Source organism: Atta colombica, unplaced genomic scaffold, assembly GCF_001594045.1.
Source record: "Atta colombica isolate Treedump-2 unplaced genomic scaffold, Acol1.0 scaffold141, whole genome shotgun sequence".
In the NCBI taxonomy this organism is placed as follows: domain Eukaryota; kingdom Metazoa; phylum Arthropoda; class Insecta; order Hymenoptera; family Formicidae; genus Atta; species Atta colombica.
Window position 1 is genome coordinate 1,693,745 of NW_017259230.1, and position 16,074 is coordinate 1,709,818.

Here is a 16,074-nt window from a genome sequence, read left to right on the forward strand (position 1 = left end):
TCGGGCATTAATTTTTCATTCATGTTCTCTCCATCTAGAATGTATACAGATTTCTCACTCGATAAGTGATCGCTGGAAAAGTGAGCTTAATTTCTCGATTAAATTCAGATTAAATACCATCCGAATGCAATTTAGTTTTATTCTTGTTATTCATTGAGTGTTAAACAAGGATACATGAAGTCACTCTGATAGAATGTTTTTAATAGTGTGCTTTATTATAGGAAATTTTACTTTACTTTACGTAGATATTTTACAAAATTTTACTTTATTTTTCGATATTAATTTTACGATACTAATTTTAGGTTGAGAACTTATTTAAGTACTTTCAAATGAGAAGTGACCTTTAATGGCCAAGAGCACTTGGCCATTAAATGTCTCAGATTCGCAAAAAAAAAATGTACCCTTCAAAGAATTCAGATATATCCTCAGTAGGAAATGACTGTTATTAGAATGCAATTTATCACGTCGTTACATAAAAAGCATGAAAGTGGACGTTCTGTTAACACTCGATGTCTAATTGAGGTCGAAATCATCATATCAATGTCGACTTGGCATCAATTCGATGAGTCATTTCTGACTGGAATGAGAGAAACAAAAGCCTTAGATGTATATTTTCGTTCATTCTTACAGGCAAGATATGAATTTTTGTAATATGAATTTTGTCTTGTCATAAATATAATTGATAGAGAAACATTTGGCTGATAATAAGTCTTTGATACTATCTGCGTGCTATTTCTTTTCTACACGTAAACTTCGACAACGTTAGGGCACGAACAAAAAACGACTGCGGTCAACAACGAAGTTCGTTCCGCAAAATAAAGCTCGCCCTTAGATTCTTAGAGACTGATTCTTATCATCCGAGAGAAAAGGGGTGATTACGGTGATTACTCGCGGGGGCGAGCATTATACCACTGTGATCAGATAAAAGTAGACCAAAGCAAAAAATGAATAAGGTGCCTTGTGAAGTATCCTAGTGTCGTGCAGAGAAGATTTATCACGTCGTTGCAACATAAAAAGCATGAAGGTGGACGTTCTGTTAATACTCGATATGGTTTAACTCAGATAATTCTTCTGTGAAGTTTACACTTCAGTCACGCTTGATTGTTCTCAATGATTATTTCTTTCAAGGTTTTTTTTTTATTTATATTGATATCTCTACTTTTCAGAAAAGTTTAAATTGAGAATAATACGACTAGCAAAAATAAATTATTAACAAATAAAATAAAAAATATTAATAATTACATTTATCTTAAATAAATTATAAATGCCCTTTTAATTAATTTAATGAGTACAGAATTAATTAAAATACGTTTATTTTAAATAGATTATAAATTGCCCTTTTAATTAACCTTGATGAATACAGAATTAATTAAAATATAGTAGAATAAATATAAAAAAGTTCTTAAAAAAATTTTAATATTTAAAATTTATTAAAGACTTAATAAAAAGATATAGATTGATAGAATGGCACAATTGAAATAAATATAAGTAATATTGTAATAAGGGCTACGAATCAATTAAAAATAATAAAATTTAATATTTAACACTAAAATTATAAAAAGTACAAACGTCATCTTCCTTCTTTATTAATTAATTTCAATATAGTTGACACTGATTCGCTGATCAAATACTGATTTTTGACTAAACCGATAGAATTTAAGTGTTTGCGATATAATGAATTTTTGTTTTAGTGAGCTGCTTTCTATTATTTTACAATAAATAGTTTTTGCTTCCAACAAATTTATCTTTTAATAATTTTAATTGTAATATATTTATATAATACATTTTTTATTGTTATTAGACATAAATTGTTTTTATGTTGTTCGTTTTTATATTATAGTTTCCGTTAATAGGTGGAGGTGGTTCACTGAAATGAATTAGATCGAAGAGACGTGTAGCATCGATGCTGCTCTGATACCGCACTATGGCTTATAAAATTACAATATCCATTGAATTATTCTTTTCATTTTTGATACGCAATAATTATATTGAGCGATTTCAACGTCTTACATTTAATATTTCAATGAACCACATATTTTTAACAAAGAAGAAAGACATGAGCATGTGACACGTATTTGCATTTTTAAATCTACTTCATAACGTATAAGAATACTGTTTTTGATTGAGAATCCAACATTTATTGTAATATTATTATTTTAACATTGAGAATAGTCCGATCGGCGTCGAAACGTTTGTATTTTTTACAATTTTAATTTTAAATATTAAACTTTATTATTTTTAACTGACTCGTAACCCTTATTATTACTTATATTTAATTAATAAAAAGAGTTTACATTACAATTCTGAATAGATTTATCAAAAATAATATTTTTATCATGACAAAGAATATTTTGTTTCAAATAAGTTTATTTGAAACTTTCAGCGTTGACGCAGCAAATATTTTAATTACTTTCGCAATGCGCATTGTGATTTCCATTCGTCCCTTTTATCCTAATACAAATTTAATGAAGTATAACCAGAAAATGTAGGTATATACCTTTAAAAAACTCGAATATGCACGTTCAGAAGAAATGTGACTGATAGAATGGCTGAAGCTGAATGGATGGTAGGACTAGACATTTTTTATATTTTAAAATTTTTTATTTAAAATTTTTTGCAATACAAATGTATATTTTGTGATTTGTATTTCAGCGGAGCACATAAAGGTATTATGAATTTTGTATTTAAAAACGACGAAAGACTAAAAATTTTTTGTATTTTTAATTGAAATAATAAGATTGATTGTCAATCTTAGTATTTGAAATACAAAATACAAAATACTTTCGACTTTTCTTTTGTTATTAATATTGAAATACAAAACACAAAACTTTCATGTGCTCCGTTGAAATACAAAATATAATTATCTTTTACAAGTACTGTTTTTTAAATAAAAGTATTTCAAATACATGTCTAAGCCTTGGCTGAATGCAAACCGAAAGCTCGCAACATACTTCGATCATCGTCAAACGAAATTGTCACCATTAAACAGTGTCTCTCTCTCTTTTTTTCCTCCATCCGAGAAAAAAAAGGAGAACCGATCGTGGGACGCGAAGTCGCGAATTTGCGAAATCACGTATGACGACGACGACGACGACGATAGTCGAGGTCGATATATAACGTGGAGGTAGTAAGAGTAGTAACAGTAACTAGCGCGCCCGCGGTGGCACGCGATCTTCCAGGGGCCCCGGCCTGAGATGCGGAGATACCAGAAAGCCGGTCACGAAAGCTCGCCTTCTCGCTCTTACCCTTTCTTTTCGTTCCTTCGGTCGTCTTTCAGTGAGGAAGTCGTTGAATCGCCACGACTCGTTGTCATGAGTCATTGATTCACGTAAGAAGTTACACCGGATACCATACTCATACTTACGAGGTTCAGGTCGCGCTATCGGCGCAACATTGAGGCGTGCTTGCAATCCCTTCCACCATTGACAATAATTTGAATACGGAAAATACCGAAAGAAAGAAACATATGCAAGTCTGTCAAGGTCGTCGCTAAGAGACCGACAGGACGATAATGCCGGACTGAATGTCCGTGTTCAGGAAACCACAGGGGGGTAGGGAGATCTCGTACCGGTCCCTGTTATCGTAAGCTCGATAGGTTGGAAATAGAATCTTGAATGTGTATGTGGTGGCTTCACATAAATTCTCTTTCTCGATCTATACGACAATAGGATTATAATATGAAAAGAAACACTAAAAATTTTACTTGAATAACCTACTGTTACTGCAGTCTATCTTTGGCAAATTCTAAGAAAATATTATCCAAGATTTTCTCCTACAAATTATTTTAATAAAAAAATAATGTGAAAAGAAATACACTTAAACTTTACTTGAGCAGCCTACGGTTATCATATAGCTTATCTTTGTAATCAAATTTTAATAAAATATTATTGTTCAAGATTTCCTTCTACATTTTTTTAGTTCGAAAAAATAATATGAAATGTTAAAACTTTACTCAAACAATCTATTGTTAATGCAGCTTATTTTTAAATAAAAATATTACTCACTATTTTCTTCTACTTTATTTTGATAAAAATAATCTAACAAAAATACTAAAACATTATTCGAGCAGACTATGATTATATCACAGCCTATTTTTAGCGCAATCAAGTTTTAATAAGATATTATTCAAGATTTTCTTCTATTTTAATAAGACATTTATAGTCTAAAGTCATAAAATCATAAAATAAAAGATATTAGATTCGTTAATATTGCTTTTATCTCAAGTTTTAATAAGATATTATTCAAGATTTCCTTCTATTTTAATAAGACATTTATAGTCTAAAGCCATAAAATCATAAAATAAAAGATATTAGATTCGTTAATATTGTTTTTATCTATTTTCGTTAATACTTACGAAACCCTTAAAAAATATAGATCATAGATGTTCAGACCTTGTCTGGAAACCGAGTATGATCCAGCTTGCGTGAAGCTCATAATACAATAAAAACCTTCTTATCATCAGTATAACATCCCTCTTTCGGTAGACTGATAGTTCTGATAGTTAACGAATATTTTATGTGCGTAGGAAACCGTCAGAACGACCAATGGCCAGTGATGGTTTGGTTCCATGGTGGCGATTTCAACACTGGAACTCCAGCAATCTGGGACGCCTCTGTATTCGTTTCCAAACAAAAGGTGCGACATTGCATTACGCAAAATATAATACTTGCCAGAATCTAAGATTGAAATTAACGTGACCCGGTCGACAGCGATCTAATCAATATGATCACGATATCTGGGAAGAGAGAGGATGATTAACGTGTATTTTTAACGGTGTTCAATCAATTTCCTGGACATTTACTAAGCGGACGTAAAATCGAAGGGAATTGAATCAGACCAAGCCTTTTCCTTTTCCTCATCTCGCGTGCTGTTACTTCTAGCATAGAACCGCACCCTTTGATATTCGCCCGCGATGCATTATTAATGGAGCTTTCGTTATACATCTGATGGAATGTACATAATGCGGTATCGTTTATGGCTCTCAGGTGAATAACTCACCGCGGGGAAAAGAAAATGAATTGATCGTTTGCGTGGCACAAATTACGAAACTAAAGTAAATCTTGAAACTTTCGGTAACGATTACTGGTGAGATTTTATCGCGCGCACGCTTAAAAAAAACGCAGAGAAAAGTTTTTAACAATCCGTGAGATTAAACAGGGACGACTTTTGCGGCCGGCAGGTGCTAGTGGTGACGGTGGCGTATCGATTAAACATTCTCGGATTCTTCACGACGACAGACTCTGAGGCGTCCGGTAATTATGGCATGTTCGATCAAATCGCCGCCCTTGACTGGATAAAACGAAACATCAAATATTTCAACGGCTCGCCCAATAATATTATCATCTTTGGTCACAATTCCGGTGCCATAAGTGTAGGACTGCATATGCTGAGTCCTCTCAGTAAAGGGAAATTCCACAAGGCGATTGCTATGAGCGGGGACGCCATCAGTTCTGTTGGCACGCTAGAAAGAGAGAAGCCGATCGTCGATATTATAACCAATAAATTCGGCTGCGATCGACGACCGACCAGTAAGCTGATGGAATGCTTACGTCGACTATCAGCCGATTTCTTAATCAAGCACTCATCTGACATCGAGAGCTGGGGCCCGATCGTCGACGCAGAAATCAACAACGAGACGGATCCATTTCTTGCTCAACATCCTAGGGACATCTTGGAAAATGGTAATGATAATGTTATATGACTATATGACTAGAACTCTTTAAAATCAATTTAAAGATAAGCGGAGATATTTAAAAAGCATCATATTGAGCTTAAGATCTTTTTTTCTTATTATAAAACTTCGTTTTATAATTTGATACTAATGTTTACTTCTATCAATGCAGATTAACTTTAATTACGATTTAATTTACTTTTATCTTTTTCTAATTTTGAAGATTAATTAAATTGACGTTAACATTGGTAGAAATAAACACAAGAGAAAATTATTAATACTGATTTAAAGATACGCGAAGATACTCTAAAACATGTTCAAATGTTTTTTTGTTCTCTAAAAGTTTGAATTCTTTTCAATATTCTTTTAGGAATTCCTTTCGATCTTTATATTTCTTTCGATATAATTTAAATTTTTCCTTAAACTTTAATAAAACAACGAATTAGGTAACTTCAATGCGGTGCCGCTAATGGTTGGCTATACGAATAACGAGCAAGTTTTGGCGTACATGGAGATCATCAGTGATAAGAATCCAGAGGGCGGACTTTCTTCGGAAAACTTCGAGACGATGATCACAGATGAATTCACAGCGGCACTGGAGATCTCAGATGACAACAGCACGTGTGAATTGAAGCCAGAGATGGTGGCAAACGCGGTGCTATTCTTTTACAGACCATATCCAACCACGACAAACATGACGGTGTTCCGTGACAGATACTTGGACCTGCAAACGGAAAAGAATTTCGCGGCTGGCCTGACACAATTGGCCGATAAAGTGGCGAAAAAATCGACAGCTTTCGTATATCGATTTGACTATCGTCCCAAGCAACCGGTCGCGAAGGACGTACCGGAATGGGCCGGTGTGCCGCACATGTTCGAGCTCCCATTCGTTTGGGGTTTACCGCATACATCGACGGGCGTCAGTGCGACGCAATGGAACTTCAACGACAAAAGGATGTCCGAGTCGATGATGACAATGCTGGGAACGTTCGCCAAAACCGGGGATCCTTCCTTCGTGGAGAGGACAGTATCGGTCAAGTGGGAGTCCTATACGCAGGATAATCCGAGAATTCTGATCATCGATAAAAATATCGAGATGAACGAGCCGGGTGCAGTGGATTACAAAGCGCTCGCATTCTGGAACGAATATTATCCGCAGGTTATGATGGAGGCGATGAACAATTGTTGCAATGTTACAAGCACGGCGACGACATGGAGGATATTCTCTCATAGCGTGTGTCTCAGCGGCGTGATGGCTACGGTGGCGTTTCATCGCTTTTGGTTCTAGCTACGGTCACAGCGTGAAATATTAAATACTGAATTTAAAAAAAACGTGTTATTGCGCTCGCTATTGTATATTTTTAATAGACCAATAACGAAAGAAAACGAGATGGCGTTGTCGGATTTTGCAATTTTATAACAAGATATCTTTCCACACTCTACTTTTTAGAAGCAAACGCAGTAACAATCTTGTTATATTCTTGTAGAATACATATCTCGCGAAATTCGCATCTTCTTGTGTAAATAGATTTGTATATGTTTCGCGATTGTTTCACAATTGTTGTACGCATTTAATTGAGATTTCTCGCACTCGTATGTCTGTATTTATTGCGATATAGTATAGTAAATTTTCCTATGTTCGCATGTTTGTTATCTCAATTACATTGCGTATATCACAAAGTTATTTTATTCCGTTCTTCTTATCTTACATATTACTTGATGTAGATTAATACGAAACAAGGAGAAATTATCTATAATAATAATCAGGCGAATGGCAGAACATAGTTCACAAACGAGACAAAGGGGGCTCGGAATGAAATAAAATGAAATCCAGGTTGCATTACAAGAGTAGGAAACTTGGGCCCTTTTTTTTTAACATTCATTGATTTTTTTATTTGCCTTAATACGGAGAGATATAGAAAAACATACTTTGTTTGAGAAACAAACAGTTCGATAACTTATGAATATTTTGATGATCCGATAATAATAATTAATATTAATAATAATAGCAATAATGTTCAAGTACCATCTATGTATAATTATTATATTATATAAGAGAGAGAGAGGTGCGCGGCGAGAGCGCGATGCATGGGGGCTGGTGGTCTGCGCACGCGCACATCCACACAAACGTTTCTTTTTTTCTTATCTCTTCCTTTCTCCTAAATATATACTATTAATTAATCATTTTCCCCTTCATTTATTCATGCAAAATTCCTACAGTGATAACCGATGTTTGCGGGGTCTCGTATCCTACTTTGTGCGCCGTTGCTTGCGCGTGCACACGAGCCATCCCGGAACCAATGTTATATACAATATTTCCTTCCGTTTATCGCTGCGTTCCTTTGCACGTATCTCTTCGTTCTTCGCTCCGCTGCGTTACCTTGTGCCCTTTATATGCCCTTATTCTCCCGTCTCTCTACCATCATCTTACAACCATTCGGATTTCAGTACCGTAGACTCCCGTTCTACTGTCGCCTAATATTCCGTCAGCCCCCTCCTCCTCTTTTGTCATTAGTATCTTCCTTGTTTTATAACCGCTCCGGTCCTTTTTTTTTAATCCACTGGTATCCTCGGATTTTCATGTAGGAGAATATGGGCTCCGCCACATATACCTTACAGAAGTAGGCACAGCGATTTCTTCTTTTGCTTCATCTTCTTCTCTGGCGATTTCTTGTTTATTTGTCGCACCAGGTCGTAGAAAATCTGAAAGCGAAAGACAACAAGTTGTTAAAACTTGACTGCAGCAATTATTTATCGATTAGAATACAACATTATTAGCATTGTACAAAATATTGCGAGCTAATTACTTTTATTAAAAAATAAGATGAGTGAGATGAGATTGTAAAATACGACTACTATAAAATGCTGTTTAAATCAAAATAAATGAAATTGAGAGTCACAACTCACATCGCGAACATTAATTTTAGCTTTGGCAGAGGTCTCCATAAACACGCAATTGAATTGCCGGGCAAGGTTGACACCCTGATCCTTTCCTACTACCCTCTCATCCTCCAGGTCACACTTGTTACCTACTAGCACCATCGGCACATCATCTGTGTCCTTTACTCGCAAGATCTGTTCTCTGAGGTCTTGCAGGTCGTTGAAGGTTGATTGTGCTGTTATCGAATACACTAACACGAAGCCCTGCCCATTTTTCATATAAAGGTCCCTCATGGCTGTGAATTGTTCCTGCGAACAGACAAGAATATGATAACGTCACTCAAAAATGCAATCCGTATTGTTACAATCATAAAGTGAAAGAGAAAGTTACGCGACGCGTTAAGAGATAAATGAAACAACATATCTTTATGCTACTTTATAAAAACTTCCACATTACGTGAACAAAACAGACGGAAACAGTATAGAAAGAAATAAGTCAAAATTAATACTTAGGAATTAAAATAAATAAAATCAATTTTTTGTCTAACGGTATATCCGGAATAAAGAAACAGCAAATACATTTAAGAGGGAAGATACTTACCGTGCCGGCTGTGTCTAGAATTTCTAACATACATTGTTGACCGTCGACCTCGACTTGCTTGCGGTAACTATCCTCAATCGTCGGGTCATACTTCTCTACGAAGATTTCCTGGACAAACTGGACAGTGAGGGCGGACTTGCCTACACCTCCACTGCCCAGCACCACTATTTTATATTCGCGCATCTCCTTGCCCTACCTACTGCCTATGGGCCTGATCACAGTCGAGGGGTCACCGAATCCGCCACGTTTTGCCTTGATTTGCTCTCAGTGAGACGGACCTGAAACAACAACATGCAACCGTCTAGAAGCTGTGAACATTACACAATGGATTAATTTTAATGACACACCTTCTTCGGGACGACTCAGCCTTTATGACTCAATGCTTTTTATGCGGTGATTTCATGCGAAGTAGAACAGAGGTCATATATGCGATTATGATAAATTACTAGGATCGTTATATGTATAGGAAGGCAATCATGTTCTTCCGTGAAGAATAATAATCTCTACAATTTCTAATATTATATCGATCAAGGACTCGTTTCGTTAAATAGAAAAAGAGAGCTATTCATAAAGATATATTGAGAGAAAAGTGTTCGGTATCTGTGACTACAATTTGTATTTATAATTGCGTGGTAAAATAATTATAGTTAAAAGCACCATTTTTATGGTTATTACTGTTATAATATTAGTAATAATAATTATATTTAAAGTTCTATGTTGTACAAAAATAATATATAATTGACATTGTAAATGATTAATTATAGCTATTTATGATGCCAGCTATACATTTTTTGTGTATCATAAAGATAAACATTTAATTCTTTGTATTTAAATTTTTTTAAGAAGATGACTCAATTTTATGTCATTATATTTTGAAGCGCACCATTATAATTTTAAATTTGAACTTTATGCTGCGCTTCGTGGAAAGTTTCCTTTTTCAGGCTACTGCTACTTAAAGCTGAAAACTGCTGATATCATGCAAAATTCTGATATCCGGAAACGGAAGCGGTATAGTTAATTGTTTCACGGGAAAGTAGTAGCATTTGCTCCACAAAATCACGCGTTGCTTCTCTTGTCGTGTTTTACTTCGCTGAAGAGTGTTGTTTCACGAATAGTAGAGTAAGAGAGAAAACGCGAATATCGCGAATAGGACGTTGATTGGTTAACGGTGGCATCATGGCGACACGCTGCAACCAATCGACAACCGCAGAATTCTTTGTGCCAATTCGTCATTGATTTTACCTTATGAATGGACCTGTACAATGAAAGCTGCTGCTATTACTCTAGGACTTTCGTTGGTTACGATGTTTGATAAAGTTACCTCAAAGGCGTAATATTTCTAAAATGAATTTAAAATTTTACAACAATAAACTATTATTGACATCTTTTACATGTGAATTTCGAAAAAAATTTCTAAAAACTGCACATCGCATTGTTAGATTTCTACAATTTCAAACAATTAAAAAAAATTTTATTCGACTTTTGTATTTTTCGATTACTATTTACATACATGTATGACACATTGAATGTTTCAAATCCGTATTTAATTCAATTTGTTTATTTATTGTTATTTACTTTGTAAAAAAAATTGAATTTTGTTGACTAGTGTAACGAATATTTGTGAACATAAGAAAAAGATATGGCAATGTGTCTCCTATAATTTTGTATAAGATATTATTCCGATCAGGTTGATCGTCAATAAATAATTCACCGAAATGTCACTTGACAAATTTAAAATCGGTTATCTATTTTCGAACAAATTGTGTCGTACGTCACTGCGATGGCGAATCAATTTCAAATTTAGTCCTCAAAGATACTCGTATAACAATCACTTCGGAAAAAAGCGGAGAAAGAAAATGTTTTTGCAGGAATAGAATTTCAAAGTTTCTCAATATTTTCTTGGACAACACATGACTTCTTTGTCTGGTCTTTACAAAATGAGATTAATCATGATTACAATGTATTGTAATTTAAGAAAAATTTTAATAAGTATAATTTAAGAAAAATGAACACGTGAACAAAAAATAAGAACCCGTGGAAAGGAACACGCACGGTAGGAAATAACTTCATTATCTTTTACGAGTGTATCTTTCCCGGGAATGGGGAATAGCTCTCAAGCTTTCTTTTTTTCCACGGTTTTTCCTTGCTCTCTCCAAGGTGTATGCCGTGTTTAATTTCTCGTCAACTTTTCTCCATTCTCCAGGCAGTTCGCGATAGTGTTGTTCTTCTACAAGTTCATTAACAAAGATCAACAGTATCTATAATAACACGACGACATGCTGATATCATGAAACATTGATCTTCGATTTTGCGAAATAGTGCCTTGAAAGAGATATGCGCGTCGCTCGTTTAGCTTCGTTATGATGTATTTACATTTTACAATTTCGTTAAATACATATAGGACAATTAAATGCGCCGTGAGTTAATGGAGATCGTATAAAAGGGGCGAACAGGGGCAACAAGTTGATGTTCGAGAAGGAATATCAAGTGGATCGAACTTTCGGTGTTTCTCCGCGGCCAGTAGTCAGTTCTTATATTCAAGACTATCTTAAGTACAATCTTGAGATGTTGTAAACCAATCACAGAACTATTAGCAACTTAAACATTACTTAAGACAGTTTTGTAATAAGAACGGACTATGAATATCGGTCCGCGATTGAAAAAATGTCATACACAAAGGATGCGTTCCATTTTCAATACGTAATCATTCTTGTTTATCAAATATTAAATAAGGATAAATGATGTTTACAAACTCTGTAAGCACAAAACGGAATGCATTCAAAGTTGCAACACACTAATGTCTAAATTCTAAGCAGAATCGTAAAGCTCATAACATATTCTTGTAAGATTTGTGAGAATTTTTAAATGCTTATATCTTTATACAATATTTTTACAGGTAGCTTTTTACTAACCATAAAATTTACAAGGAATCGTAGATATTTACGAAAAATCGTACGTCTTACAATACGCATAAAATTAGGATATTAATCACAAATTCTTACAAGTTTTACGAGAACACATTACGAGTCTTATGTCAATTCTGCTTAGAATTAACCCATAAAGCTCTAGATAAATCAAAGTAGCGCAAAAATCTTCCATTTTTGATTTACTAACCATAAGTTGTTCGCGTTGCTTGAAAGCCCCAAAAATGTTTGCACTTAAAATGAGATAGATATATATTTGACCTTGAAAAGAGAGAAAGCAAAGATGTCAAATGCAAGCAACGTAAACAAGACCCATATTCCAATAATATTAAGTGCTTATTGAACTACAGACAACTAGAAAATGGCGAAATAGTCAATAGGAAAGTTATCGGCATTTCGGCTTAGATAAAAGGATTATGCTACTTTGATATCTCTAAAGCTTTAGTGCACACACACACACATATATATACCTACACACATTTAAATACAGATTAGAGGAAAGTTCGCCAAAATTCTGCTGACCTAGTTATTTCGCGTGGAACAAAATCTTTGCGTTTGAGATTTAAGATTCATCAATAGAGAAATCGAAGAATCAGCTCTTCAAAACACGTGCACGTGTGTACTCAAGAAAAAAGAAACTTCAGCCGGTTTTGCACCCTGTATTCATTTTTCTCGAAGGATAAGGATAATCCATCCTATGATTTACTTTGTTAAGGATACCTGAACTCTCCGTGCAACATGAGAGACTCGCAGAAACCGAGACGTAATTCTGACGAATTTATATAGACAATATATAAACGAAAACAATCTCTATGCTCTCTTCACAATTTGTATTTATAACTCGAGGAAGTTTATCAGAAATTCATTGGTTTGTAAATTCTGAATTTCTGACTATTGACGAGTTTGGAGATGTCAGACGATTGCTTTTTAACTCTTCATGGCATTAAAGCATTTTTTTCAACTAGATATCTTGAAATAAGAGTCTAGATACTCGAGATAAATAGAGCAGCAATATTTAATTCTTTATTGTAGAATATATAAATTTTCGTAAGTTTTACGTGAGTCTATACTCTCTGCAATGGCGTCATATTTGAGAGAGGGTCTCTATTTTCGACTGACGTAACAGATACAGACTACGCATTGTCTGATCTTAGCATCTGTGCTCCATTAGAAAGAACTGAATCATATCAGTATGTCTCTTTCTTGAGATATATGCTGATATAATTCAATTCAACTCTGTCACCATCTCTCTTTAACTCAATACTTGAGAGAAAGAAAGGATGACATGATTCAAGTTATCTCATTCTTTTTAAACTGATAGTGACAACTTCAGGAATGTGCAATTTATTCTTATTGTATCTATGCTTTCTACTGTGCATTCACTTATTGATTAACTCGTTTTCCATAAAATACACATCAAGTTCTTTTTGATACGTTTATATACGTAATAGAAACTGGTCGAATGAACTTTGATTAACCTTCGTCTTTGACTTTAATTAAGTATATTACTATCTAGGAGATGTCGGTTCGTGACAATTAAAGCCGCTAAACGCGGGAATTAGAAAGCAAGGCTTCTCGTGAAGTTTCTCATTCTCGTGAAGTATTTCTGCCGGCAGAAAACGCAACTCGAAGATGACTGTTGCAACCGTGTCATTTTTCGAGTGCACTCTACATTTTTTATTACTATTCGTATATAAATAACTCATCATTTATCATTTATTATTTCCGAATCATTCGAAGTCTTTCTTTGCTGCCTTCTAATGGAGATCACATCGTTATATTTCAAAACCTAATCTTCTAAGAGAAATACTTAAAAATTTGGAACCAACTTGAAAGAAAAAAAAAATGAAAAGATTATAAGATATTTCAAGAATATAGATTCGAGAAGAGACGATCGCGTTCTTTGACTCCGCAGATGTCTTGGACTGAGCTTTTTCACTGATTCACTGCTTACTTTTATCAATTTCATGATCCTCTTACGAATTTATCGGAATGGAACGAAATCAACCTTATTTACAATCTGCAACCTGCGAGATTTCCGAGAGGATAACCACTAACTGAAATATTGTACCGTAGATTACATGATTTCGTATCATTTGATCTCATACAGTATCACCTGATTACAAATAATTTTCCTTATTGCATATGAAGTCATTTAATAAAATAAACGATTTTATCTAATGCATAATGATTCCTCGTGATTAGGAATTACATATGTAATTATCAGATTATACATAGGGATTTTATATGAATTTTATAATGATTTCGGGGATTCTATCCCACGATTACATTAAGTGATTATTCCCCCCTCGGAGATTTCTCACAAGATACTCCCGCAAGTACTTTGATGGCAAATTCGTGATGGACCCTCGAAACTCTTGACGAAAACTCGTTACACAAAGCTTGCATATAGTCTTAAGTGTGTGCGTTTTGCCGCGTAAACACGCGCATACATGACCCTCGCGTAACTGACACGTACATATCGGCAAGTACTAGGCACAATCGCCGTTGTTGTACATCCCGGACGCGTGCAAGGACCTGTGTCTGTCACGCCCGTGTGTGTGTGTGTGTGTGTGTGTATGTGTGTGTGCGTGCGTGCGTGTGCGAGCATTACACAAGGAGCAAGAGGGATGTGTCGCACATACACCGTCGCGCCGCCAATCACTTTGACCTGTAAATACGTTATCTGCTCCAGCGACTCCCGATACACTTGATTGCACTCGGTCACCTCTACCGACGTCGAGTCACTTCACCCAACCGGGTCTTTACTCCTCGAAGGCGAAGCGCTATCGTCATCGATGTGTACGCCCGTTGTTACGCACGCACACGCATACCGAGAGCGCGTCGCGTCGCATCACGTCTCGCTCAGAAGGTGGAACGACCGAAACCAATCATCGCCATTGCGGGAGACACTCGGCCAGACGCGCGATGGGTTCGGAATAAAAATAAAATAGGCCCACAATTTAACTCTTAAAAGCTCTGTTAATTCTTTTGCTCTTCAAACATTCCTATGTCGTTCAAAGGCTTAAAGCGTTACATTCGTAAAAACCCTGCGTCGAGTTGAGAATCTTATGCTCGCACTATTATCTTCGTTCATTTAAAGCAGACTCCGCAAATTGTAATTATAATATTATAGTTATAAGTGAATTATAATTATAAATAAAGTTCAGACCGATAAAAATAAATCAAATAAGAGAAAAAAATCCTATTTTTTGTTAAAACTGGATAATTCATGTAATGAATGTAATTATAAATTTGTTCCATTAAGCGACAACTTAAGACAACTTAATCATAATATGTGTATCGCATGTATTTATGAAATCAGCTTTTTATAAAAAAGCTCATATTTAAGATTGACTCTTTGAGGCTTACTGATTCATTTTCGTCGCTTTGATTGCGAAAAACATATCGTCGTGTCTTCTCAAGTTCACTTACTCTCGGTGCCGAGGACCGTGGCCGATATTTTCTGTTACGCGAGTGAAGATTGATCGGGAGAAAGAGAGCGCGTCAAAGACGGGACGACGACGAAAAAAGCTTTGAAAAGTATTGGTGCGAAACGCGGTCAATCTCGCGGTCTCGGAGGTCTGGCTTGCGCTGTGGCTGCAGCTATGGATGTTTAGGGCACATGTGTGTCGAAACGAACAATACAGAAGACATATTATCAATTCTCCGTTGCGTCACGCGTGATTAAACGTAATTTCCAAGGATTGCGTAGGCATCGCTATCCTGCTCCAGAAATATGCGGCAATATGTGATGGAAGATATATACGATGGAATGAAATTTAAACTTAATCATTTGACAGGCATGTTCGGTAGTTGCCTCAAGCATCTTGACTATCGATTATTGCTTCAATTCTATTGTCGCATACAAATCATGGAAATGGTAGACTGCGCAATCACTAGTTCGATTATCGAAGACATTCATTTCAAAGTATGAGAAAAAAGTATTTAGTATTTGTGAATATAATAAAATATTGCATAATAAAATAATTATAAGC

At 35.2% G+C, this 16,074-nt stretch overlaps 2 protein-coding genes across 6 annotated transcripts in view; one reads left to right on the forward strand and one right to left on the reverse strand.

The window, feature by feature from the left end:
- Positions 1-7,693, forward strand: part of LOC108684951 (carboxylesterase 5A-like) — an 8,950-nt gene extending 1,257 nt beyond the window's left edge. Inside the window, exons 3-5 of the mRNA XM_018189512.1 lie at positions 4,526-4,635; positions 5,180-5,681; positions 6,118-7,693. Of these exons, the coding sequence (XP_018045001.1) occupies positions 4,526-4,635; positions 5,180-5,681; positions 6,118-6,959 (1,454 nt within the window). The 3' untranslated portion in view covers positions 6,960-7,693. The remainder of the gene's footprint in view (positions 1-4,525; positions 4,636-5,179; positions 5,682-6,117) is intronic.
- Positions 7,537-16,074, reverse strand: part of LOC108684953 (ras-like protein 3) — a 23,581-nt gene continuing 15,043 nt past the window's right edge. For all 5 annotated transcript variants that reach the window (XM_018189515.1, XM_018189516.1, XM_018189518.1 and 2 more), the window contains 3 exons: positions 9,153-9,430; positions 8,579-8,860; positions 7,537-8,374 (listed from right to left, as the gene is read on the reverse strand). In XM_018189515.1, coding sequence (XP_018045004.1) covers positions 8,285-8,374; positions 8,579-8,860; positions 9,153-9,335 — 555 coding nt within the window. In that variant the 5' untranslated portion in view covers positions 9,336-9,430 and the 3' untranslated portion in view covers positions 7,537-8,284. The remainder of the gene's footprint in view (positions 8,375-8,578; positions 8,861-9,152; positions 9,431-16,074) is intronic.